Here is a 27,308-nt window from a genome sequence, read left to right as displayed (position 1 = left end):
GGATTACTTTTCACATGCTAGATACATAGCAGAGAAAGTGTATTCTAGTGACCGTACAAAAGCTTTGTGAGACTGCATCAGATTTTCAGCAAAGGTGATAAGGTTGATAACAACTCATTCCATTTGCCGAGTTCTACACAGAGATTCTGCAAGCGTTTAAGAGCGTCTTTCTGTGGAATATGGCTCTTTGGATCTACGCTTTGCTTTATTTGGTAAGTCAAAAAGCAAAGATAGTAACATCTTAAATTGAATGCAAGTTTGGTATTCCAAAAGAGGTAGTAAATGGTGCATTACAGATTTTCAGAGGGGCCCTTGGACTCGCTTAACCTAGTAAAAGAAATCGAGACTTCGCAATGCCGCACCCCCTGAATTTATGTTTTGAAACAATTTTCGCCAACACTTCTGCAAACGTTAAAAGAGAAAATTGGAGGAAGAATAACTACCACACCCGATGGATTAGAAGAAAATATGGAAGGAGTGTGGTGTGTAGTCACCAATTTTCAGCCTAGCATACGACATTTTTATATTCTGACAACCTGTAAGAGATAGCGGTAACCCTTTCTTCTCTAGCATGCGATTGTTTCGTATGAAAACACTGCATCGAAAACAACAGCTTGAAACAGGAGAAGTGTGTTGTTTGGTAACGTGCCTAAGGAAACATCTGACTCATCTGTAAAGCGATTATGTTGTATTGTACCTGTTTCTACACATACATCCAAGCAAAAAAATTAAATACTTACAACCTAATTATTTTAGTGAACATAAAGAGGGATCAAAAGAAGATTATTTACCCGGTAATTCAGTTACCCGGGATGACGTAGTCAGCCAGCGTCTTAAATTCGGTAGTGCATTCCTTTCGTATTCTTGAGAGTCAAAAACTTGCCTTCTTTTTTTTAACTTTCCCGTATCCCGTGCCCGTCCCGAAAAAATTGTGTGATTTTTATTGGCTGCAACTTCGAATCACGTGCAAGTCAGGTTGGATTGTACCATGGATATCCATGATCGCACAAGCAGCAAAAAAGATACTGCGTCAGCAAATATAAGGCCAAGATTAAGCTTTATACTGCGTAGTGGAACAAAGTGGAGGCAAGCGTTTTTATTCAAAGTTCATGGAAGCATGCCATGTGCAGCTACGTCATGCAAATTCGTGTCCAATAGTCTGGCGCTAGTGGATTTTGCGATCGGGCTAGTGGATTCTGACCATCACTTGCCCGATAGGCAAGTGAAGTTGTTTTGGCAATTAAAATTAAAAAATTACTGTAAGGCATACTTTTTTTAACTTCCGGGTAGATTTGTGTGGACGAAAGCTGATCTCACAATGGGAAATCTGTTGAACAAAGTATCGCATTACATTTCATGCCCAACATAAATGCGTGAAATTTTTTCTTTGGAGTTCAGTCCACGCAATCTTCAAGTAAAAATAATCTGAAATATGACTAACTCTTGTTAAATAAGAACTATTTCAATGAAAGCTAGTTGTCTGTATTATGCTTCATTATTCAATGAACGTACCAAAAAGGTTTTGATCCTGTACTCCGGTAAGAAAGTTATTCAGTTGCGTTCATGGTTCACATACATTTCAATGAATTCTACACGGTATGTATTAAACAGTCGATGAAAATTTCTCGACCGCGTCCTTTTGCTTTCCCATAAATTACCATTTGTAAATTGCTAAAATGAAACATGTTTTCCCTTTGAAACATCTTTCTAAAACTAATTACAACCTGTAATTAATAATTCAAAAGCCAAAGACAAAGGAAATCATGCACCGTGACGTGTTTGGATATCTGATGAAAAACTCCTCGTTTTTTCATCCTTAATTTTCCCTTCAAAATCAATTTGTTTGAGAAGTTATATCAAACACTCGTCACAGTGTATCATCACAATGTCAAAAACCTCGAAGTTCGTCAAAAATACTCCGCTACACGTCGTATTTTCAACTCTCTTCTCGGTGTTTGATAGGTGATGAAACCCTGTGTCTCGTGTTTGATATATTAGTCATATTACATGAAAGCTGACAAGATCTAAAAATGTTCATTTTATAATTTACCAGAAACTTGCATTATTTTGTTTACGACGTCACTGATGCGTGCCATGGCACTTTCCGCGGTAAATCGAAAGAATAACTTCTAAGAAGCACTCGACATTTACAACGGTGGAAATTGGCGAGTTGCTGGCGAAGGAATCATGCTTTGTTTGACAGTTGTAGAACCACGATGAGACTGTGCAAAGCTCATTGATAAGCTGACGTTATTGTAATGGAATTTCCGGTACAACCATAAGTAGCGTAACACAAGGGAAGCAACATAACGCGATCATCGTGACTCAAACTATTCCATTAGCAAGGATAGTTTTATCAATCTGCGAAGCATACAACTGGAATAAATGAATCAGCCACAGCATCACACGTAAATGCCAGTATAGGCATCTTGTTAACTAAAAAACATGAAAAAAATGAAGAGCGCCTTTTTGGGAGTTTGTTTACTTGAGTTATCTCATCCATGGGATAAAAAGCTGTCAGCTATTTAAAGGCCGATTTAGACGGTACAACTTTTGCTTACGACGTCGCATGCGATTTCTAGAGCGCGCACTGCTCGCGCCATGCAAAAAATCGCAAAACAACTCTCGTCATTCAACATTGCCTATACCTACGATTGTCGTAGGATTTTAAAGGGCGATTTAGACGGTACAATTTTCTCTAACTTACGACTGTCGCATGCGATTTCTAGAGCGCGCGCTGCTTGCGTCATGTAAAAATCGTACACAACTCTCGCCACTCAACATTGCCTTTACCTACGATTGTCGTAGGATTTTAAAACATGTTTTAAAATCCTACGACATTTTTCGTGGTGTGCGACTGTCGTAAGGATGTTGTAGGTTGATTTACACGACGCGATTCGTGTTGTCGGCATGGGGTAAGCATGTTGCAAGCGACAAATCGTAGGCAAAATCGTACCATCTAAATCGCCCTTAAAACATGTTTTATCCTACATCTTTTGTCACGTACACGACAGTTGTAAGCGAGTTGTAGGTTTGATTTACACGAAACAATTCGTGCCGTAGGCCTGTCGTAAGCTTGCCGCGTGCGACAAAGTCGTACCGTGTAAATCGATCTTAAGGTGATTCCGTTGAATTGCATTGCGCATCCTTGCTGCGCATAATTTTTCGCGTCATTTAGCGCGCGCACGCACAACATTACGGGATTTCCTTGAGCTTAGGCTCGGCAGGAAAATAAATGGCCCTTTTCTTCTAAACGAGCACGGTGACCCCCATTTTTTAATGCATCAATTAAAATGTCATACGGTTGACCACTATATATCGCGATTTAAAGAAAAGTTTAATACTCTACTCTGAGATATTTTTATTTGAATGCTTTCGAAAGCACGTATTTAGGTAGTGCTGCTTACGTGCACACGCAGCAAAATCTTTAATTTCCTTCATAATCTTAATTCCAGTTCAATGAAAATAGTTTGTTGTGTAAGATTAAAGTAAATTTTGTTGAACTGATTCGATATTTTAATGCAAGAAATTAATTTTTCTAGAAATGATAGTTCCCTTTTCTGATTACTAGCGTTCCTAATATAAACCTTGTGGGTCATCTATTTACTATAATAGCCATCCAGGTTGCACAAAAACGAGCACGGTGACCCCCATTTTTTATTGCATTTTTGTAATGCTCATAGCATAGTCATGAACTGGACCAAGTCTTAGACAATTTTAAATACTCCTTCTTTTTCAGCGGAATCACCTTAAGAGCATGGAACTCGTGGCATTTCCTTTGTTGTTCAGTTGAAGTGACCGAAAATGAAATTATCAGCACTACACGGGTGATGAAGATGTGAATAGTTTGTCGTTATCTTGTTAACCCGCTCCCCCCCCCCCCCTCGGAATTCTCGGTAGGGGTGTGCCGCCCGGTTGTCCAAGTCCTGACCCTATTTCAGACCAAAACATGCCATTTTCCACACCTGTTTTCCGACCTGGCTTCTAAAATCCAGACCCATTTTGATACCTTTGTTGTAGCGTAATTAAGCTTCGCATCAGTGCCGAAGTCAAGAATTGGTAAAATTCACCCCAAAAAATTCAGCTCGAATGATATATTTTCGATACTTCTCTTTTTCTACCATTCATTAATGATTTGGAGTCGAAAAGACAATAGGTTTCTCTCTAAACTGACGGAATATTGGTGAGACTGAGTTGACTTTTTAACTCGTGAATGCGCGCATGCGCAATGATGAACGAGTTAGAGCGATGTGTGTAGTTTACTTGGTTGGTTGGTCGATTCTGTTAACTTTCAGGCATCCGCAATGAATGAGTGATCGTAACCTAGCGGAATTTCACTCTGGCGCTGGTCGAAATTAGCGAATTTTGCGTTTTCGGAAGGGAAACACACCTCTTAGAAACGGTGAATTGAAACAGGAACTTCTAAGGGATGCTCTACAGTTCCAACAGCGCAAATCAAGCATTAAGGCGGAGAAATTGTTCTTCGATTTGTGGTTTTATTGGCCCGATGATGGAGCGGATCTGCAATCAGTGTTTCTAGATAGGAATATAACACTCAAATAATTACAGGTTTGATTGTAAATTTGTACTGAAGTACTATTCTGGTAGACCGATTTTTCGTATTCCGAACAGTTGTTGTAAAATGTTTAATAAACGTGCTCCGATAAATTTGCTTCAAAATTGACTTCAAATCGCTTGCAAGTCGCCTCGCGGGGAAAACTATACGCTTTTGCTTCTTAGGCCTGTAAAAAGACCTATCTGAATAAATTTTTTATTTAGGAAAGCTTTTTGTGTGTTTTTGTATTTTAATTGATGAAACGCTACACCTAAGCGTAATGTAAACAAATGCATGTCCTCGCAATTAGCGGATGAAATTTTCCCAGACAGAAGCCGCAATAAAATGCATTAAGGGTCCAGTTTGAGCGATAAGATCAATTCAACAGAAAAAAGACTGAAAATTTGCATCTCAACGCTTGATGTATTTCTATATTTACGTGCACTTGGATAAAGCCAAAATAGCAACTTTAGCATGGTTAAAACCTTCATCCGACGTTATTAAACGCGACAAAAGCCGTCGTTTGAACGTAGAAAGGGACATTACCATGCTGTAAACAGCAAGATTTAGGTCACGTGCTAGGCAACCAAAATCGTTCGCATGTATCAAGTTTCATTCGGCAACAACACGGCGCGAGGAAAAATAATTACGGAGGTTCTTGGAAGAAAAACTGGACGCTTTCTTGTCCATTGGCAACCACGCAAAACCACCAAAAAACGCACACGTCCACCTTTGTGTTGGTTCGCGTATCGGAAGGAGTCAGAGTGCATGTGTAATTTAATTGTTTAGACTAATTGTTTATACATAAGGCATTCCGCAATGCGGCGTGGCGTCCACGAATCCTTAGTTGTAGCGTAGGTTGATGCGAGTACCGCTTTACGGCTACCACTATTCACTTCTGCATTCATGAGTTGGCTCACAGGAGCCTTTGATTTTACCTTTGTAGGCGGCTTGCATTTTCAGTTGTCTTTCCATCAACGAGAAGCAGTTTTCCTCTCTGTCTGATGTGAAGCAAGCTGTGCGTAAAGAAAACATCGAGCTGGTAAACATCTGGCAGGACAGTTCTGGGGTGCAACATGGTGAAGCGACGATTGGAGGTCTTCGCTTCCCTCTTCAGTTTCCCTGGCCACTCGGCACCAGTGATACCATACAAATGCCCAGCAACCAGAGATTGCCCGTTCCTGATATTCGTGACTTTGTTGAGAGACTTACCAAGCAGGTATGCATTAATGGCTCGTTGCCCCCTTTACAGCTTGCGGGCCTTGCAAACTTTGGCTTCTCTATCGAGAGTTTCGTGATATCTTTCAACGAAAGAAACCTGTCATCTGCTAAAATGGTTTTCAATATCCCCGGCTGGGATGCCTTGAACAAATTCCGGTTTAAGGTTGTCCGACCAAAACTAAATCTTCTCTTTGATTTTGTAAACCGGACATTCAAAATGAGAGCCAAAGGTTTCATGGCGTTAACAAAGAGTCAAGATGATCCAAACAACAATGGATTGCCCATTGAACTAAGCTTGCCAGAAAACTTGCGTCATTCGATGGAAATTGTGGTAGGTGATAAAACTGCTGTTCTAGAATTCAGCTCCTTGATTCCCCTGCTTACTGCTCGAATGGATTTAGAGCGTCTGCACGCAATCAGTGACATTTCTCAAAACATCACACTTGCAAAGTTACGTTTGCGTGCATCCGCTGGGCTCTCAAACATCTCTATAGTGAACATGAAGACTGTTTCAAGAAGGCCATTTCCAGTTCTTGGAAAAGTGATAATGAATAATGCCACATTAGAATTGACAGAAATCGAGACCTCTTTTAAAGCCGCTATAGACATCTGTGGACAACGCCTGTGGGTTAACATGCTTAAAGATACGAGCCAGTATCTGACCTTGGAGGCGGCAAAAGAAGCAGAGAGACACAGGAATACATCAATACATATTGAAGCTTTACTTATGTGCGTCGAAGAAATAAAAGAGCATCGCCCAGACATCAACTTTATGCAAATGAACGTTTCACCATATGATTTTCGTCTTAAGAGGTTTCAAATAAAGTATAAATTGAGGCCGAAGCTTAAAATTGCTAAGTTCAGCATCCTCGTTGAACTGCCAAGTCAATGGAATGTTTTCAGTCAAGCATCAGCACCAACAAAGGTGCTTAATTCAACATTAAGTGTCCAAGTAAGTGTTGCTCAGAGTTCGTCTCTTGCAGAAACGAAGGCCGAGGTTTTTGGCCAAGTAGTCATTGGTCGTCCACCACTCGCCAAGTTCCCCTTTGATATGAAAATCCCAACAAGAGCCAACCCTTTGTCATTGTCCCTTCAGGATACAAAGACGTTACAAGTAGACCTTAAAAACATATCAAAACTGGGTACTTTAAGTGGTGATTTTCCCTCTTTTCTGAAAACAGTTTTAAAGGGGCTTCTCATTACAAAGTTGAAGTTGCAGTTTTCACCCATTTTAAACGGCTCTTTTCAAATAACCATGTTGCAAATGGAAATCCCGTCAAGAACAACGTGGGCCTTTCCATACTTTTTTCTTGGACATATGAGAATCCTTCACACTTTGAATCAAACGCTTGTAAGTGGTCAAATAATTCTTGGAAATGTAAGTTTGCCTTGCCATATGAACTGGCCACCGTCAAAGAAAGGTCCAATCATTGAACTTACAGAAACTGTAGAGGTAAAAGAGGCTTCGTCTTTCATTGTCAACGTTTATCGAGGATTCTTTGGACGTGAAAGAATTCAAAACATTTCAAGTGGTCTGAAGAGAACGAAACTGTCAGTCGTTGAAGGGTTTTCCCTTGAAAAAGTGCTTTTTTATTTATCAAGCAACCTGTCACTGACCAGGGTAACATTAAAGGGAACCTTACGGAAGTATTCATGGGAACTATTTGATGATTTTTTCGGCGTTAAAGATATAGTTATTCGCATTGAAATTGACGTTGGGAAGGCTTTTGCCATATTCATTGAAGGAGTGATCGTTTTGGTTGATGGCAGCGCGAACATACCTTTTCAGTTGAATGTCCCCTTATCAAGAAACCAGTTGCTGACAATCAGTCTTCCTGAAAATCAAGAACCTCGCCTTTCATTCAAGCAGCTTACTGGAATACTAAACACTGCTGTGGGAAGCAAATTTCCAGACGTCCTTGGATCATGGCTTCCCGAGCTAGTTCTCCAAAGACAAACAATTGTGTTTGATGAAACGTTGACAGAATTTGAAATAACCGAGTTAAGGGCGATTCGTAACACATCATGGGACCTCGGCGGGATTGATGTTCTCACTATTTCCAATGTCACGGTTTTTATGAATGCTCAGTTGTTCAAATTAACAGGGTTTCTTTCATTGGGGAATATAATCTTGGAACTAGAGCTAAAAAACACATCTCATGGCCAAGCATTCCGACTAGTTAAGCCAATAAATACCAGTAAGTTGGAACCACTTATAAAAGACGCTTTCAAAAAGATGATTCCAGGTTTAAACAGTTTACCAGACGTTAATTTACTTGGCCTCAATGCTATAGATGGGTCATCGGTACAATTTGCAGAAGTAAAGTTTTCGAACTATTTAGATTCTTTATACTCATTTTCTCTTACCGTGAGCATAGCAAAGTCTTGGTCGTTTTTCCAGTCGTCCTTTTTGCTGACAGATCCCACCATGAACCTCCATGTCAAAGACCTCAGTGACATTCCCAGTTTTACACTGAACGTATCTGGAAGTCTGGAGTTTGCGGACAGCAACAACCGGCTGGTGCTTCCACTAGAATGCAACATCCCAGAATCTCGGAGCTCAATGATCACAATAAAATTGCAACGTTCGGTTATTTTCAATCTCTCAAACATTGCTGCATTACCGTTGGTTGGAAAATTGATCCCAGCTGGCCTCTTGACACCAATATCAGACGTCATTGGAAACGTTCGACTCTGGCCACTTGAAGCATATTTCGAGCCTATCACGGCGCGTTTGAACTCTTTAAACTTAACAGCAAAAGCTCTAAAACGATGGGAGCTACGAGGCTTTCCACTAGCAATGGAGAATATCACCTTGGAAGTGAGCGTTGGACATAGTGTTCAAGCAACTCTACTGGGAAAGATTTTCTTGCAGGCGCTACCCATTTCATTTCGACTACAATTTCCACCAGCTTTACCGGACGTGCTTGAATTGAAGTTGGGATTCCAAGATTTTCCGGACATTACGATTAACGAAATAGGAATACAACTTCTCAGCGGCTTTCGCCTAGAAAACCTTTTCCCACCTGTTTTTGAAAGGCTGAAAATTTCCATGAAGGTTTTGAACTTGCGTTTATTACCGCCTTTGAGGCAGTTACGAATGCAAAGCTTCAGTATGCGTTTTGTCCTTGAAAAGCGCGTAACCATCATAGACAACTGGCTGACAATAACAGACATAACGACTGACATTGATGTGATAACAGCCAATAAAGTGAGTGTAGCTGGGAGTTTAGCATGTCTCATTATCCTTGGAACAGGAGCCAATGTCGTGCAAATACGAGGAGTTCTTACAATGCCACACACCTCATCCCAAGCCTGGAAACTTGCCATCCTTTCCGAGCAAGTCAATCAGTTGTCAGTAGCAGACATTGTGGCACTGACAGGTGGTGGATTTGATCTAAGAGCTCTGTTTCCTGACCAAATTCTATCAAAAGCTGACAAGTTTGTGCTGAAAACGTTTAAAGCAGCTTTCAACCCGAAGCCTCCATTTGAAATATTCAACATAACATGTGCGTTCGAGGCAAATCTCAGCGACGTCTGGCTTCCCCTTACAATAAAGATCCAGCATATTGATATAAAGCTTTTCATTGAAAACCCTTTTACCGCCAAGCAGTCAGTAAAAATCGCAATTTACGTGATGATAAGTCTCGGCAAAGCAGTTCTTCAAACAGTTCTAGCGGTTTACAAAGACAATGTTCGCTTAAATATCGAAGGCCTTGCGTATCAGCCATTATCTTTGTCTGACTTGGCGAGTGTTATTGGTGGAGATCGGTTGCTTAAAAGTGTCCCTGTCGCGTTCTTGAACTTTAATATGGTTAGTTTGAATAGTTTGAGCCTTACGTTTAGCAAACCCCAATTTGATTTAGTTAATGCCAGTGTCCGATGTGACCTCCATGACTTTGATGTGGGGTTTAGTTTTCCACTGCCATTACCGGACCCATCGAACATTTTTAAAGCAAGACTGGCTGTTCAATATCTGGAACTCGGCTTCACGCAGAACAAGGATTGGAAACTTAATGCCGCCGTTAAAACATCCTTTACAGGAATACCGCTGGAAAAACACTTTGGTGATCTGGAAGGATTAATAACTGTTACACCACACATGACAATTCTCACACTTAAGAAGAATCTTCTTGATGCCAGAGTCGATTTAAAACTTGCCGGATTAGACTGTAGTCTTAACATCAAATTTTCTGACCCACAAATTGTCTTTGCTGCACCAACGGAACCAGAAGTTAGGATCTCCCTTGATGTTAGTGGCTTCGATGTCCTTAACAAGCTTTTTCCTTTGAAAGTATTCAAGGACAGTCTTCAGATGTCTGTGTTGATAACAGAGAAACTAGACATGTCCATACGACTCGAGACTATACCACTTCGGGATGAGTTAATACCTTGCAAGAAGGAAGAGTCGGAGGAATATGTCTGTGACTTCACTTGGCTTTGTGAAAAAGATTCTTTCGTTAGGCTTAAACTTCCTTCCTTTGCGTACACAAGAGATGGCTTTTCGGCTATCATTGATGTTCAGGGATTAGACAAGCTGTGCATTCCACTCACGCTGCCCTTCATGCGACAGTTCTTCAAAAATATCCCGTTTCTTTACAACCTGTTTAGACTCAATATTCCGTTGTGGCCTCCTCCAGATATCATAGGTTCCTTAAAGAGGATTGGCTGTAATACTGACAACCTTCCAAAGGGAATGGAACGATTTAAAAGCCCGAAATTTCCAGAAGAAATATCAGTTAGTATTTCAGTATCCGAAAATGGCCCTTTAACCCTTAGTCTGGAAGTTCAGAATGGTGAAACTGTAGATGTGGTCTTGCCAGTAAGTCTCACTGGTGATTTGGCAGCCATTTCGTTAAAGCGATTCTCGATTGGCACTGTGTTTGGGTTGCCCTTTGTGGACGTCGACATTGAAGTGTATCTTTGGGATCTGAAGTTTGTGATACTTCTCTCACACCTTCCAAAAAGAAATCAACTACTTATCAATTCAGAGGAAATGGAAACACACATTATCTGCAAAGACTGCTTCATCGTCATCTTAGGTTACTTGCCGATTCCAATATTTGCCGCGCCATTGTCAGTGAAATATGCGACAATTCTCGATCTTCAAGGGCAGGTGACAATATATCATCGAAGACCAGATTTTAAGGACTTAGGCACAATAGCGTCTCTTATTGTTGGACTTACAAAATATTATACAGATAGAAACTACTTGTTATCCATGGATGACGTGCAAGATGGTAACAACACCTTACTTGTCTTGAAACTGGCGCACGAAAACCATTTGACTATGCTCCAACTGCCTAAGTACACCGGAGGTAGCAAACTCAAGCTAGATGTCCCACCTATTGATAGTAAGAAATTCCTAATTGGCTGGATGAATTTTATGAAAACGTTAGAACCAAAGTGGTTGTTGCAGATTGTTGACCTCCGATACCGTGTGTTGGACATCGCTTTTAACATCGGTCCTTTTAGATGGTCTTTGCTTAAGTTTGCAGCGTCATCTCCAAACGAGTTGAAGATGAACAAAAACATCTGGCCGTATCAAGTAAAGGAAAGTGGAGATGATGCATTGATATTAGCTTCCGCTGATTTAATTCTTCTCTCTACTGATGTCAGATTTCGAATGAAGAACTTTGGCAATGCTGGCCTCTCCCTACGACTGAGTGCTGGGATAAGTGGGCTGGTGAAAATAAGTTTTGACGCCACGGCAAATATTAATTTGGAAGATTCTTCGAATCCAATGCTGATATCTGCAAAAGCCCAAATAAAACTTGTTAATGTACCACTCCTAACTGGCGAGGCAAACGTAACCAAAGACATGATTGTAGTTTTGGGGGAGCTGAATTTCAATTTCGTGGGCGTCGTTAAATTTGGCGGAATAGTTAGGGCTGTATTTGGTCCTGGTCTTGTATTTACACTTGACTCTTCAGTAGATTTTTATCTTTTTGGGGTACAGTTGGCCAACGCTCATCTTTATATAAAGGATTCCCCTTCCAGGTCAGTTGTACGGGCCTCGTCTAAGTTCATGGGATCAGATATGAACATGGAAATAAGGAGGCGTGGTTTATCCATTGACATTCAAGCGCAAGCAAACCTAGTGGTACATGTTAGAGTGGATCTTGGCAAAATTAGAGTCCTTGGCAGAGATATAAGAATTGCGCTGGATACTGGCCTTGACTGTCATCTGACGATTTCTTTTCCAGGTAGAAGTTCACTGAAGGTTTCGTTTCATTTCATGGGAATGACGATAAATCTGCCATTACTAACGTTCGACACACGAAATGCCAGGCCTGACAGAATTCCTTCACTTTTGGTGAATCTTGCCATGAGTAAAGCCCCTGCTCTAATAAAGGATCTATTTCAGAAGTATCCTCTTCAGCTACTGAAAGCAGTCATTGGTGGAATTGTAAAATTTATCGGCAATGTGGGAGATTTCATGAAAGACATGCTCAAAATGGGCTTAAAACTAGGCCAAGAACTGGTAAAAGAGGTTGGTAGATTCCTCAATAACCTTGCTGACACTACCAAGAGGATTGCCAAGGCTGCTGAACAAGCTGTTAAAGCTGCTGCGGAAACGGCTAAAGCAGCAAGAGAGGCTGCTAAGAAGGCTGTTGAGGCTGCTGGGAAAGCAGTTCAGCAAGTTTCAAAGGTGGCAGAACAAGCGGGTAGACGACTGAAAGAAACAGGAAAAGCTCTAATCCAAGCTACTGAAAAGGTGATACGCATAAACAATGCCGTGAAGGAAGCAAAGCGGGTTTTAAGAAACATCTCGAAGGCGCTGAAAAATGTCGTCAACAGAATCGGCCAAATAGCTCAGAAAATAGCGGATGAGATAGCTCGAGGACTTCGTAATCTGGCTGGAAAAATTATGAAAACTGTTGGTGGATGGTTTGGGAAACGTTCAATACATCGCCGTGACGCGCTTGTGGATGAAAAACGTAATAAGGAGCAAGAAAGAAATAAGCTAAAGGGTGATGAAAGTAACCAACAAACACATGTCAGGCAAAAAGAAAGGCAGCTTAAGGACGCTCAAAAAGAAGAACAACTTAAACGAAAATTGCAAGAGGATGCACGTAAGGAAGCTGCACGTTCTTCAGACACCCTCGTGAAGGTCCTCAAGGAAAAAGCAAACAAGGTGGCTGTCTTTGATGACATCATTAAAAAAGGAAAGTGCGCAACTGGCGAACACAACTGTCATCCTAATGCCACTTGTCTTCGCTCAGGACCAGACGGACAGTCGTTTAAATGTATCTGCAGACGTGGATGGCTAGGAAATGGTGTGGTCTGTCATAGACCGATTAAAGGTGTCGCAATAATGTCAGACAGTCCCAAAGCAGTTGGAAAAGTAGTTTCATTGTCCTCCTTTGCGTTGTCTGGAACAGATGTTCAGTACAAGTACAGTTTCAACAGCGGCTTCAGCGAGTATGGTTTTGCCTCACACGCCTTTAATTCTCCAGGTGTGTACGTAGTAAAAATATTTGCCAAAAACGATGTCAGCAGTGACTCAGCGACGGAGATAATTGTTGTTCAAATTCCAGTCTCGGATGTTAAGCTTAAAATAGGTGGAGATCGCAGAGCTTGCCGCGCCGTATATTTTACACTATCAGCCAAGGGAACAAATGTGTCTTTCATTGTTGACTTTGGAGACAACACTTCAGCTGTCAATGTGACTGACTCAACGACGCATTATTTTCCACAATCAGGAGAATTCACAATTAATGTCACGGCTTGGAATTTTGTCAGTAGCAGCAGTAAAACATTTGTTCTGAACATCTCACCCACTCCGTGTGATCTATTTTACTGCGATATCTCGGAATTAGAGAAGACGTTTCCGAAGAAAACATTAACGGAAATTGCGTCATTGGCATGGTCTCTTGCACAGACTTTAACAACAGGCAATAGTGAGATGCGCTTCAACGAAGTTTGGAAGTATTTATCGCTCTTCTACCCCGTATCTCATTCGGTATTGCAGAAATTGAACACAACGAATATCCTGAGGAATCGGTACGACTTTGCTGACTCCCAGGTTGAAATCGATTTTATTCTTGCTGGGATACTGTCATCACGAATGGGAAATGCAGGATACACGGGTGGAAATAACAACACGCCATTCCTACCGCACATTCAAAAGCCCTTAGACACTTTCACATGGATTACAGCTGGGCTACTTACTACACTGGATTTTCTTAATACCTGGAATACTTCAAAGGAAACCAAAATATTGTGTCAGGAGCTACTTCCAACACCAACAATCATCAGTGCAGTCGATGGATATATTTTGGGTGCACTTGTAACCAATTTCTCTGAGAGTGCAAAGCTCTCGAACGTAGTATTCGACTATTATTGCCCATCAAAGCAAAATGTCCACCACAGCTGGAAACACAGATACACGGCATTCAACAACTTCACCAAAATATTGAAGAATGGTAAAAATTTGGAGTCAGTCTCAATCACGTCGTCCACTTCAAATCTAACATCTGGCCTAGAAGGTTTCCTTTCTCCAATAAAGGATCTTTGCGTCAGCTACCTGTTTGAAGTTATTTTGTTCAAACTCAATACAACAGATTATAGAAAAGGATCGGTGAAGGAAAACCTTTGTAAAATTCACACAACTTGTCGGCAATGTGTTTTCAGTGGAAAGAACGGAAGTTGCTTTTGGTGCGAAAGTTCTCAAACATGCCTTTCGAATACCACAGAAATCACTTGCAATCAAGAACGGATATTCTTCAAGTCATCGTGTCCCAACAATTGCCAACTTAATCAACAATGCTACCAGTGTGTGTCCCAGCCAGGCTGTGTCTGGTGTGACTCCGAAGAAAGCAGACACTGTACCGAAGGTAGGTCACGTGGACCAAAATCAACGGCTGTTTGCAAAAGAGCAGACTGGTACCACAACTGTTCGTACTCGTGTTCAGTAAGTCAAGGTCGACAATGTAGTGGAAAAGGGATGTGCAAAAATGGCCAGTGTTATTGCTTGCCTGGTTTTTATGGCAAGGATTGTTCAAAAAGAGGCTGTGTGTACAAGACAAGACAAAACGATACTCTTCACACCATGTCTTCGTGGTCACATGTAAGAGAAATTGACATTCAAAAGGAAAATATCGCACGTATCACAATTCCAACAATACCAGTTAATTCACTTGTAACAATTCCGATATCTGAAGGAAACTCCAAATGCATTAACAGTAATGCGCGTGAAAGGTTTCATCACAAGTTTCCCAGAATGCTACGTCTTTCAAGGAACAAGGTTGGGTTGGAAAGCTTCTGTGGTCTCTTTGGATCCATCGCACCCGAAAGCGAATCCCTATTTTCTTGTAAAGGCACTACAGACAGAGAACAGTGTCTGAAGTCGCCCAAATGTACGTGGAATGTAAACGAACCGTGCACTGGAATGTTATTGAAAGGCTGCTTCGAGCTAACGCACTGGGTTGACGTGCTTGTAAAGGAATCTGCGATCATCTATTCTCCAATTTCTGGCAACGTTAAAATAGAAAGGGACACTATTCAAATCAATGGGTGGCCTAACAGTGAGTGGGAAGGTTATACTGTAACCGTTTCTCATTTAAAACCCAATCATATGACTAGCGTGCAGAGTGGACAGGAAATTGGTACAGCCTTTCCGAAAGTAGGCCCTGTTCTTCCTTTATTTGTGAGATTAGAAGTTGCACGAGACGATGGGTACGAAGATCCTGTGCCCTTCCTTCTTCCATGTAGCCCAGGCTGCTCTCAACTGCTTCATTTCTACAATAATATGTGTGATCAGGCCTGTAATACCAAAGATTGTAATTACGACAATGGAGAATGCGTATCGATGTATTCCAACCAAACTGATTTCATACTAAATCCAAGAAGTATTCACGATTTTTACTCCATTCGTTCTCTGAGAATCTTGTATCACTTACAGAAAATATCCGGAGAGACAAATCTATTTATTGCACGTGGTCCAATCAGCGTTTTCTCCCTTGCAAAACTGGTCTTGCTCGAAACACTCAACTCAACTCCTCTCCATTCTACATTAATTTACAGAAACTACAGGCGCCCGTTGATTATACTTGTGGAATCTTTAAAAGCTCAGAACATATCAATGGAAAAAATGATTTTGGTAACAGCAGAAAAATTAATTGAACTTGGAGTGCATAACGTCTCTCTACACGGAAGAAGCGGCTCTGATTATGACATCGCTGAAATCAAAACATCCTCACTGAAAAATGAAACCAGTTTTCAAGTAGGTCTGGATACACTTGTAGACGCCCAGTTACTTAGCTTCACGCTTGTTGCAAATCACAGTCAATCAGAAACGCCATGTTTTCAGCTGGTAATACCACGTAATAACGTTGATGTCCGCTGGTTTAGTCATTTTAATCCAACACTGAACAATAATCCCACCTGCGATTCATTAACTTCGTGTTCTGGACACGGTGTTTGTTTCGCGAATGGCACTTGCAAATGCGATGCTTTTTACATGGGAAGGAAGTGCCAGTTTAACAAATGTCCTAGTGGATGCTCTGGTCATGGCACCTGCATCGATGGAGTGTGTGTTTGCAACTTTGGTTGGAAAGGTGAAGACTGTTCCAAAGTCAAGTTTTGTACTCCGCTATGCCCAGAAACTTGGATTGGAGATGGTGTTTGTGATCCAGATTGTAATACACGAAAGTGCTCAAACGATAAAGGAGACTGTCAGGACGTTTGTACCTGCCCAGAACTTTGGCTTGGCGATAATTCGTGTGATCAAATGTGCAACACCTCTGTGTGCATGTTCGATGGTGGTGACTGTTTTGAAAAAGAGTGCTCTCCTGGATGCCGATCAACAATGTTGGGAGATGGTTTTTGTGACCATGAGTGCAATTCAGAAATGTGCGGCCTGGACAAAGGGGACTGTGACGTCATTTCGACGTGCATTTGCAATCCGACGCTTCTGGGAAACGGCATGTGTGACGAGGAATGCAACGTTGCTGGTTGTATGTATGACTATGGAGACTGCATATTACAGGTTGCGGCAAACAACTGTCCTCCGGCCTGCTCACCTCCTATGATTGGGAATGGCTTTTGTGACTTATCCTGTAATGAATCTACTTGTAATTTTGATGGCGGAGATTGCAACCCTAGTACTGGTGAAACAGTAAATTTATGTTCGGAAAGTTGCTTTGTGAGTTTTCGAGGTGATGGTGTATGCGATTCTGTGTGCAATTTACAGGTTTGCGGGTTCGATAACGGTGACTGTCCTAAGTCAATTGTACAAGAGTGTTCACCAGGGTGTCTACTGGACATGGTTGGAGATGGAACCTGTCAGTCTCAATGCCTAGTAGAAGAATGTTCCTTTGACGCCAGTGATTGTCAATGTGCTCACGGATGTCTCAACTCGTCTTTAGGGGATGGAGTCTGCGACATCGACTGCTTTGTAGAACCTTGCGACTATGACAAAATGGACTGTATGTGCCCCCCAAAGAAATGTCCAAAACATTTTGTTGGAAATGGCCACTGTGACGTTGGATGTAACAACGGAATTTGCGACTTTGATGCTGGAGATTGCACGTGCTCCCCTGGTTGTTCCACCACGTCAATTGGTGATGGTTCCTGTGACCCGGCCTGTGACACAAAGCTTTGCCATTTTGACGGTTTAGATTGTGGTGGATGTGAAGCTGAGTCTCACTTAAGCATTTGCGATGAAAATGCACTCTGTACTGTCACGAACAATTCCATACCATATGTAACATGTCAATGTAAAAGTGGTTTTTATGGAGATGGATTCTCTTGCTTGAAAAGGGGAAACTGTTTTAACGGAAGTGAAATTTGCTCGAGGAACGGTCAGTGCATTGAGTCTAATGGAACATTTGAATGCTACTGCAACCCAGGGTGGTTCGGGAACGGTATCTTCTGTAAAAACGTAGACGAATGTAAAGATCAAATTAATAACTGCAGCATAAGGGCAAGATGTTTTGATTTACCCGGAGGATACAAATGTATATGTGAAGATGGATGGACCGGGGATGGCCGAAACTGTACAGATATCGATGAATGCAACCTCCATCAGCACTCGTGTTGTCAAAACGAACACTGCGTCAACACTGAAGGAAACTACAGTTGTGAATGCAAGGATGGATGGCGAGAAAGAGAAAATTCTTCATCACCAACCACGTCGGAAAGATGTTCCTTCAATAAACACCCACGATGTGTTGATGTGGATGAATGTGCAGAAGAGGAACACAACTGTTCGACTTACAAAGGCCAAGCAAATGCAGTTTGTACCAACACCATCGGCGGTTTTCAGTGCAGTTGTACACAGGGTTGGCAAGGTGATGGGTTTTATTGTGCTGATATCAACGAGTGCGTCAATAGCTCTGTCTGTGGCATCAACCAGTTCTGTCGAAATACGCCAGGTAACTATTCATGTTCTTGTAAGGAAGGATGGACGTTCATTGCTCCCTCAAATGATGAATGCCAAGATTTGGATGAATGCATCCTTGGATTACATGACTGTGATACTTTTGCGACTTGTACCAACACAAAAGGAAGTTTTATTTGCGAATGCATGCAAGGATTCGAAGACAAAGGTAGAATTTGCACCAAGTATCAGTGCAGAAACCAGACGCATAATGCAACCCGTTCAACGAAGGGAAACACAACTGAAACAACCAATGAAGTCTGCTCTTGCATTGATGAGTATTTAAACACAGGACGCACCTGCACAGACATAGATGAATGCGCTTGGGATATGTTCAACTGCCCGTCCTCAACTCCAGTGTGCCAAAACTTGTTGGGTGGTTACGAATGCATCTGTGATGCTGTAGACAACTCATCCTGTGATGCTGTGAGTCCTTGTGACTCCGGTAACAACACTTGTCATGAAAATATGACTTGCATTGCAATTGGCATTGAACATTACTGTGTATGCCCTGAAGGGTATACTGAAAATCAAAACGGAACAGCTTGTATTGATATTAACGAGTGCATAAATCCACAGTTTTATGGTTCCTGTGATCTCAATGCTGAATGCATCAATCTTCAAGGAGGTTTTGAGTGTAAGTGTAGGCTAGGTTTCTTTCAAAGTGGGGATGCTTGCTTTGAAATTGATGAATGTGGCGGTACCGTCACAAAAACTGTTGAAGGACGACTTCAGGAATGTCGAGCCGGCGTTTGTGCATCAACACAAACTTGTGTGTTTTACAATGTTTCAAGCGATGGAAGCAAGGCTGGCAACACCACACTGATTTGTGCTTGTGAAGAAGATGATCACAGAAACATAGATTGTATTCAGGCTATGGTAGAGGTCATCCAAACTGGATTGCATGTTTCAACTTTGGTATCCATTCCTTGGAATTTAACAGTGAACTCCAGTTCTTATACAAATAACAGTGACCATACAATGTTTGTTCATAACTGTACAAAAAGAGCAGTTTGCCATAACACAGCAGGATCTTACAAGTGCGTTTGCCTGGAAGGATTTCAAAGCAACGACGGGGGATGGACCTGCTACGATACTGATGAATGCCTTGCAAATGATACTTGTCATCCCAACGCGACGTGTTCTAATACAGAAGGCTCCTTTAACTGTGAGTGCAAATCTGGATTTAGTGGAAATGGACTCAACAACTGCTCTGATATAAATGAATGCTCTCTAGCAAACTGCACCCAGAACTCGGTGTGTGTCAATACTGTGGGAGGGTATTTCTGTGAATGTTTACACGGTTTTCGTCGAGAAGAAACTTTACTGTGTGAAGATATAAACGAATGTTTCAATAGCAGTTTGAATAAATGCCACCCAAGGGCGTCTTGTCATAACTACATAGGCGGATATAATTGTAGTTGCATCAACGGCTACTCTGGTAATGGTTTTAGTTGCTCAGACATAAACGAGTGCACAGTAAGCTCTATTTTGTGTGGAGAGCATGCTTCCTGTTACAACACTCTTGGCTCGTACAAATGCAAGTGTAATCCAGGTTGGACAGGTGATGGACAAAACTGTACTAATATCGACGAGTGTACGCTTGGACTGCACGCGTGCGTCGAGAATTCATACTGCACAGACACCCAAGGTAGTTATACGTGTTCCTGTCATAAAGGATGGAGGCGCCAGTGGTTTGAACCATACGGCAGATGTTCCAGATGTGACTCAGGCACGTTTTGTTCTGGACATGGACAATGCTTGCGAAATGGCACATGCAATTGTTTAAGCTACTACACCGGCGCAAATTGCTCAGTGTGCAATCCAGATGTCAGATGCTCGGGTCATGGAGCTTGCGACTTCAATGGAACCTGTTACTGTGAACATGGCTGGACAAGACAACCACTAGACTGTAGTATTTGTTTCCCTGAAGAGTTGTGCAGTGGTCACGGTAAATGTAACTACGACCTCGTGACGTACAAGAACCAGTCGTGTTTCTGTGATGACAGCTACTTCAGCTATAACTGTAGCAAAGGTAAGAAATGAACTTTTAAACAAGTGTTGCGAAAATATAGTTCTTTTTGGAAGTTAAATAATTATTGACCTTGACAAATGTTTAGCGTCGGTTAATGAGACAATCACGTCCAATTCATCGTTCAACAAAAGTAAGGTTTCATGATTGTGCTTCAACAACAACACCAACAACAACAGCAACAAGTGGATTTTATTAGACTCATCACAAATTACTCTCTCCCGGTGTTTCTTCTGACTCGTGATTTGTATAAGTTTTGGTTACCGGCGTAAATATCTTACAGTTCAGCTCCAAAAAAAAAAAAAATTCCACGATCATGTCCATGATATTTGTCCTACGAGGAGATTTAGTGGAAGCTCGCCTCACTCGGCACGATATTAACGCGACCACTTCGTCATTATTTTAACTTTTTTTCGGTCCGAACAAAATTGAACTAGCGCAATCATATTCTCATCTCAAAACTACACCACGCTTTAGTGGAGCGAAATGTTTCATGACCCGAATGTGGACATACCAACAAGATTCCACCTAATTTGTTTTGCATGATTGAAAAACTTAGAATGTAGCAAGGTATGTTACTAAGTCAGTAAGTAATGTACAAGGTATACAAGCTATGAACTGTTAAATAACTTTGATTAACTCAGATGGAAAATAAGCACATAAACAAACCCTGAATGACTCATTATTTATATTCTAATGCTGTGAGATTTTTATCCATCAATTTGCAGCATGTCCAATTATAAAAGGCGAGATCTGTGGGCCTTATGGATCTTGCAACCGAAATCCAGTTGCTTTACGTCCATGCGTTTGCTACCTGGGATATCAGTGGAACGATAGCTCATCTTCGTGTGAGGACACTGATGAATGTCTTGCTGGTTCCCATGACTGTCTGTCACCTGCCAGATGTGTCAACACGCCAGGGTCCTATCGCTGCGAGTGTCCTTCCCTTGTAGGGTGGTCCTTTGATGGTAAATCCTGCAATGATACTGACGAGTGTCAATTCCCAAATGTGTGCGACCCACAAGCTTCCTGCATCAATTATCCAGGAGGATTTAAATGCAGTTGTAACGTAGGGTGGAGAGGACAAGGGGAACATCCTGTATGCTCTGATATCGACGAGTGTGGTGAAGGAATTGACAGGTACCATTTTCCACTGTACCACTGATTGCGAGTATGAGTTACTTTGTAGAACATTGTCAGCACCTGTTACCTTGTGGATCATTTATTGGATGTGTTTGAAACTGAAAGATTGCCGCTCGTTTATTGAGCTTTGTATACGCAAGTTAAGCATAGAAATCACGGCAGAAGCCTAAGAGATTTTACCTGGCCACTTGTTAAATTGAGAAATTTGAATTGTTCCACTGATTGTGCATGCGACCGGAGCATTTTGTTTCTAACTTTCCTGTTTTAAGATAAACCAGTTGAAGTCAAATAACATTTTTAGGAGTGTTTTACAGAAAGGGGTATTAGAACTTGCGAAAGCTTTGCTCCAAACGCCAAAATACGACGGTACCAACCAGAACTTAGTTGTTGATTCAATTCCTAATACTGGCAAATGATGCCATTACTAAATGAGATCGTGATTTATTGCTAGAGCAATATAACATATTCGTTAAGGGGTTGTTTGCATTTAATCGAGGAATATGTTTACAACCGAGTTTTCTTTAATCAACATTGTTAATTTCTTTTCCACTGACAGGTGTCCCAATCCATCCACATGTATCAACACTCTTGGAAGTTATTATTGCGTGTGCAATTCAGGATGGGAGAAAGTTTCAGAGTTCCAGTGTGTGGACATTAACGAATGCAGTCGCGGCATTCACGGTTGTGATCGAAACTCTTATTGTGTAAACACAGCTGGAAGCTGGAACTGTATCTGCAACAACGGCTGGTACCCAGATCCTAGAAATGCTCGTTTGCCCACGTGCAGAGACGTGAATGAATGTGTAGATAAACCTAACGCTTGTCCTATCCAATCAACTTGTATCAATTCTGCAGGCTCCTACCGATGCAACTGCCTTTCTGGTTGGAGAAATCAAGGCCCTCATAGCTGTACTGACATTAACGAGTGTTCGGAGGGATCCCACAGCTGCCCGTCCAACTCGAGGTGTGCAAACACACAAGGCTCATACCAATGCAACTGCGTGTCTGGGTGGAGAAATCAGGGTTATTATTCTTGTGTCGACATTGACGAATGTTCCGAAGGACGGTACAGCTGCCCATCCTACTCCCGCTGTGTTAACACTCAAGGCTCATATCGATGTGACTGTCTTCGCTGTTATTACAAATCTGGAAACACTTGCCATAGTAAGTCTGCCTTTAAATCCTATCACTTTTGTTGCCATTTGCTTTACCATCAAATTTACTGCTGCCCGACCTTCGAAATCACACCTCCATGTTGGCAAATGTCTTCCGTCAATCACACAGCACCGTTGTTGTTTTTTGTGATAATGGTAATGGATTCGTTTGCTAAGAAAGTCACGATTCATCAATTACTGACGATCTAGCTATTGGTCTCGGAAGATAATCTCAACAACTATATCGATCGCGAGCGGATTTTTGAGCCACAAGAAAATCAGCTTTCAATCTAATAATCCTGGTTGCCACCTCAGTAAAAGAGGAAATAGCTCTTTTTACCTGATTATTTGAAGTGTTTCTGGAATCAGAAGCCTTGTCATGATGTCATGATCCCCTGCGAAGTCGTGAGCTACAACACAGATGAGCCATGATGTTTTCATTTTTGTTAAATTCGACTCGAATTATAACGTCGCAATCATTTAAAGCATTCCTTCAAATTTGTGTTTTGAAACTTTTGACCTCCCGTTCTGGGACTCGGTTTACTTCTGCCTTATACGTTATGGAAAATTTGATTGGCAGAACACCTTTCAACCTTGTTTAGCCAATTTTGAAGGCGCACAGCACTGAATTCGCTGGTAATGCTGTGCGGTTTTTTTTACATGCTTATCGTACATCGTACGCACCAACACTTGACAGATGAGTGTAATGAAGACAAAATCTTCTCAAGATAACCAGCTACACTTGCTTACGTGACTTGAACAGTCTAACAAAAGACAAATTAACTCGATGGAGCTATTGAGTATCCTTTACTTTACCTACGTAGAATAAATTTCAGTTAACTTTCAGCTTTGTTACATTATCTATTTCTTGCAGATGATTGTCGCCTAGAAACACAATACTACTACACTACTGGTTATACTACTACAACGACCTATTACTCCACGAGTTGCGGTTTTTTAGGATTGAGCAGATGCAGAAGATCAAGGTAAGATTCTAAAAGATGTACGGAGTATCACTTCAATTATTTAAAACAATCATTCTTTTAAAACCGCTCACATTACGAGACTTTGGGGTGATATTTCAGATTTCCCGATGTAAACGTTAGGTGTTCCCTGATTTGTGAGTTACCTGTTTCCCGTTGTCAGTTTTATATACAATCCTTAGGGAGCCACCCATTTGCCAGAAGTTGTCGGGCATACCGGTCACCAATTTGAAAGCACTGATTATATGCGAGTCCTTCGAATTCCTTACAAAATGGAGTCTCATTCAGCAAACTTTCTTGTACAAATAAGGCATCCCATTTGCAAACTGAACCGTCAGAATGGCCACTTCTGATAAATGCAAGGCGCCCTATCATATTTGATCTAATAAAGGCCCCTTTAACTAGTTACTAAACTTTCAACAGGTAAACGTTTGGCAGGATTTCTATGCAATATGCTTTACTATTCTAAATCAACGCGCGATTTTTTCAATTTTTCTTAATTTCATAAAGCCCATGTTTTGCGACCTAAATAAAGCGGATGCAATGTTTTCTCCAAATTCTCACGAGCAAGTGTGAAGGTCCTGTATTCTCAAGAATGTCAATCGAATTGATTCCTGGGAGAAACTACTACGTTGGAAAAGACTCCAATGAGAGCGATAACCACCAACCGCTCTCTGCTGTTGTTCGATTTTTGTATTACTCGTTTCTAAGACACGAATCAGGTGGTCTCATTTCCTTCCTTAAAACGGGAATGGTACCCTCTCTTCCGGGCTTATTACTTTCTTCTCAGTTCGCCTAGCAGTATACCCACCGTGTCAAAATGCTAGTATGATGAGATGAAACTGCTAGCTATGATCTCTAGTTCCTTCCATTTACACGCCATGTTATTTTATTTTTTCCTCTAGTTCAAAACGAAAGACAAAGAGTGTACTAACAAGCCGAAGGGTTTGGGTGGCCAACCGACATGGAGCAGTTTGTCCGTGCAGATAAGGCGGTGCCTTGTCTAGAAATACGTTGATTCCACAATTTAGCGATGTTAAAGACTTCATTAATTAGTCAAAGTTATAGCATTACGTTAATGTATTCTTTATGTCATATCACAGAAATCTTGTCTAAATGATTCTCAAACAAGTTGAATATAGCTTGGAATCAATCCATCATAAGCGAGTATCATTGGTTTTTACCTTGAGATATACAAGGCAAATTTATAACTACCACAAAAATGCCATCAAATGCTGATATTACGGAAACTGTTTGTAGACTGCATAGCAAGATAACGAGTTTGCTCAGTTAACTGAGCAAATTAAAATAAAGTACAATGTCCACGTGCTGCCGGCGGAATAAGATTGAACAAATCTTACATGATCTTGATCCCGAGGCAAGCAGTTTGAGGAAGAAACAGAAGCTAAGCGACATCAGTATTTATCCCATGGGCCAAATCAATGATGGCATATTGACAGTGAAAATTATTATTCATTTTTGTTGTTTAACATGTAAAAAGACAAACAGTGCTTAGTTCGTTATATAAGAAAATGGTGAGAGCATGAAAAAAGTATATTGAAAATAAGCTGAAGAATTTTATTATAGATGGAGCATAGATGAAATTGACCCTAGGCAGGTTTGAATATTTTTAGCAGCATTGCCTCACTTTTTCGGACTTTTTCATCTTAATTTCATAACTGTATACCCATATATATTCTCAACTTAGAAAAAGGAATATTGGACGATCAAAGAGGAAAATAGCCAATTGGGTAGTTCAACTGGCGGTAAAAAGCCCTGAGGTTATGTCGTTGTTACGTTATCAGTATGGAATTTTATAAAAAAGGTGGAAGCCGAATCTAAGTCGGGAGTCTAGCGATGACGCGTGACCAGTGCGCGGGAAGTGTGGTCTGCTTTCGTAGGCTAAATTGGGACAAAAATCGCTGTTTCTTTTCTGTGTTTCAATCCTCCTTCACTATAGGTTTTTCTACTAGGTTTAGTTATTGCCAATTTAGTAATTGTCGTTAAGGGCGATTTAGAAGGTACGATTTTTGCTTACGAATATCTCATGCGACTAGCTTACGCCACGACTGACCACAAATCGTGTCGTGTAAATGCATCACGACAGACGTTCACGAGTCGAAAAATGTCGTAGAGTGAATGACGAAAGTTGTGTGCAATTTTTTGTATGACGCGAGCAGCGCGAGCTCTGGAAATCGCATGCCACATGCACATTGGTAAGCAAAAGTTGTACCGTCTAAATCGGCCTTTATGCTGGCAAATATATTAGTTAAATACGGTCCACAAAAGTGACCCTGAATTCTTCAATCACTATATTGTTTCTTTACCTACCATTCTGGGAAGATTTAACCCCACAATTGTGGCAGTATTTTCCGCCTTCGTTGACTTTTATAGTTCCACAATCTTGACAGAGAACCATCGCAGGAGCAGTGAGCAGTACAACAAAAATGGCGCCAAGAAGCAGCAATAGCAACCAGGCCTGGTTAGGGAAGACTAGGATCTAATCCCCTCTCAGTCAAATGCGCGCGCAACTGTTTTAAATTTCTACCTGTTTTGTGTTTCATATTAATAAAGGAAGGGCAACATTTCTAACAGTTTTAAATTTCAACGGAAGGCGCCTGCGGTTTTCTACGGAAGGGCTTGCTCGATTTCTAGAGAAAGATCAGAGCTTTCTAAGGACGATCTTGTATTATTGTGCTGAAAACTGCGTTTTCTACGGGACCCCCACTATAATTTCAAAGAAGGTTGCCAAAACGTTTTCGGAACGGTCATACTTCTATTAAGAAGCGGTGAGCCTTCTGGTCCGCGTTTTCGCAGTAAGTAAGGTTTGCTTAGCACTTAGCACAAGCCGCAAGTTAACATTTCTATATTTACCAATTGCATGCATACATTACAATTTGATGAGTTGATAGATCACATTCAATATATCCGTAGGTAAATGTCAATAAATTCAAATGAAAATCCTTCTAATGCCTTATTTTTTTCCATGGTTAAGGCGAAAACTCACGAAAAGTAATCCACAAGTGGTAACCGTAAAGGTATTGCTTCCTTGCTGCCTTGACACACACGTTTTGTCTCAATCTATAGCATTGCATGTTTTTAACACTGAAAAATAAAACGTTTCGACTGACACTGGTCTCGATACGTTTCTGGCGTAGCCTAAGGAATTGTTTCAGTTCTTTCCGGTCATTCCAGAACACGTGAAAGGTTGATGCCCCAAAGGGACTAGAAAGATCAGGAAATTATGCAACGTTTCTGCGGAGACCAAAACGAGAAGGAAATAGTTTTATGTTGATTTCGTTTTTTTTATTTACAGAAATGTCCTTTGGCGTCAGTAAAATTATTTTTTGATGCAGCACCACAACAATGTTAACTTCTTGACAGAAAGTACGTAGGAAAGATAACGCAAGCTACACGTCATTCAGTGTATGAAATGTTTTTTGATAGACGGCATGATTTTTTATTTGAAGACGAAAACAGGAAGCTACGCTACAGGGATGACGCAGTGGTGAGAGCACTCGCCTCCCACAAATTTGGCCCTTGTTATTGTCCTTGCTTCGAGAGGTTTTCCGCTAGTTTCCTCATCTCCTAAAAACAGCATTTCCAGATACTGGCTGCGGTCACATCTGGGCTGCTAATTATAGTTAGGACTGGGATAACTTTAGTGAGATATTTCGGTAATGTGATCGCTTCCCTGTTCGTTCTAACTATAGTTAGAAAATTTACGCCTCGGTGATCCAAAACAATACAGACTACAGTCGACTCCCGATAACTCGAACCCTCGCTAACTCGAACCTCCCGCTAACTCGAACCTTTTTCATTTTCCTTTGAAGGT

At 41.2% G+C, this 27,308-nt stretch overlaps 2 protein-coding genes across 3 annotated transcripts in view; one reads left to right on the top strand and one right to left on the bottom strand.

Moving 5' to 3' along the window:
* On the top strand, positions 1 to 26,067 carry LOC146461553 (uncharacterized). Its single transcript, XM_085086409.1, has 6 exons — positions 1 to 212; positions 5,502 to 20,196; positions 20,922 to 21,333; positions 21,893 to 22,500; positions 23,365 to 23,476; positions 24,379 to 26,067. The coding sequence occupies exons 1-6, from the start codon at positions 180 to 182 to the stop codon at positions 24,461 to 24,463; spliced, it is 15,945 nt and encodes a 5,314-aa protein (XP_084942535.1). The 5' UTR covers positions 1 to 179; the 3' UTR covers positions 24,464 to 26,067.
* The window catches only part of LOC146461552 (uncharacterized), a 38,536-nt gene extending 11,937 nt beyond the window's left edge, over positions 1 to 26,599 (bottom strand). For both annotated transcript variants that reach the window (XM_085086431.1, XM_085086430.1), the window contains exon 1: positions 25,805 to 26,599. Coding sequence is in view for 1 of the 2 variants with exons in the window: in XM_085086430.1 (XP_084942556.1) it covers positions 25,805 to 25,807 (3 nt within the window). In the remaining variant the exon portion in view is untranslated. The remainder of the gene's footprint in view (positions 1 to 25,804) is intronic.
* Between the last annotated feature and the right edge of the window lie 709 nt (positions 26,600 to 27,308).

Source organism: Pavona decussata, unplaced genomic scaffold (genome assembly GCF_977016875.1).
Source record: "Pavona decussata unplaced genomic scaffold, jaPavDecu1.1 SCAFFOLD_195, whole genome shotgun sequence".
Lineage (NCBI taxonomy): Eukaryota > Metazoa > Cnidaria > Anthozoa > Scleractinia > Agariciidae > Pavona > Pavona decussata.
This window is presented reverse-complemented; position numbering and strand designations above follow the sequence as displayed.

Coding starts and splice junctions, on each gene's coding strand:
- LOC146461553 (XM_085086409.1), top strand. CDS start 180: ATGGCTCTTTGGATCTACGCTTTGCTTTATTTG. Junction 20,197..20,921: donor CAGCTATAACTGTAGCAAAG/GTAAGAAATGAA, acceptor ATCAATTTGCAG/CATGTCCAATTATAAAAGGC. Junction 21,334..21,892: donor TGTGGTGAAGGAATTGACAG/GTACCATTTTCC, acceptor TTCCACTGACAG/GTGTCCCAATCCATCCACAT.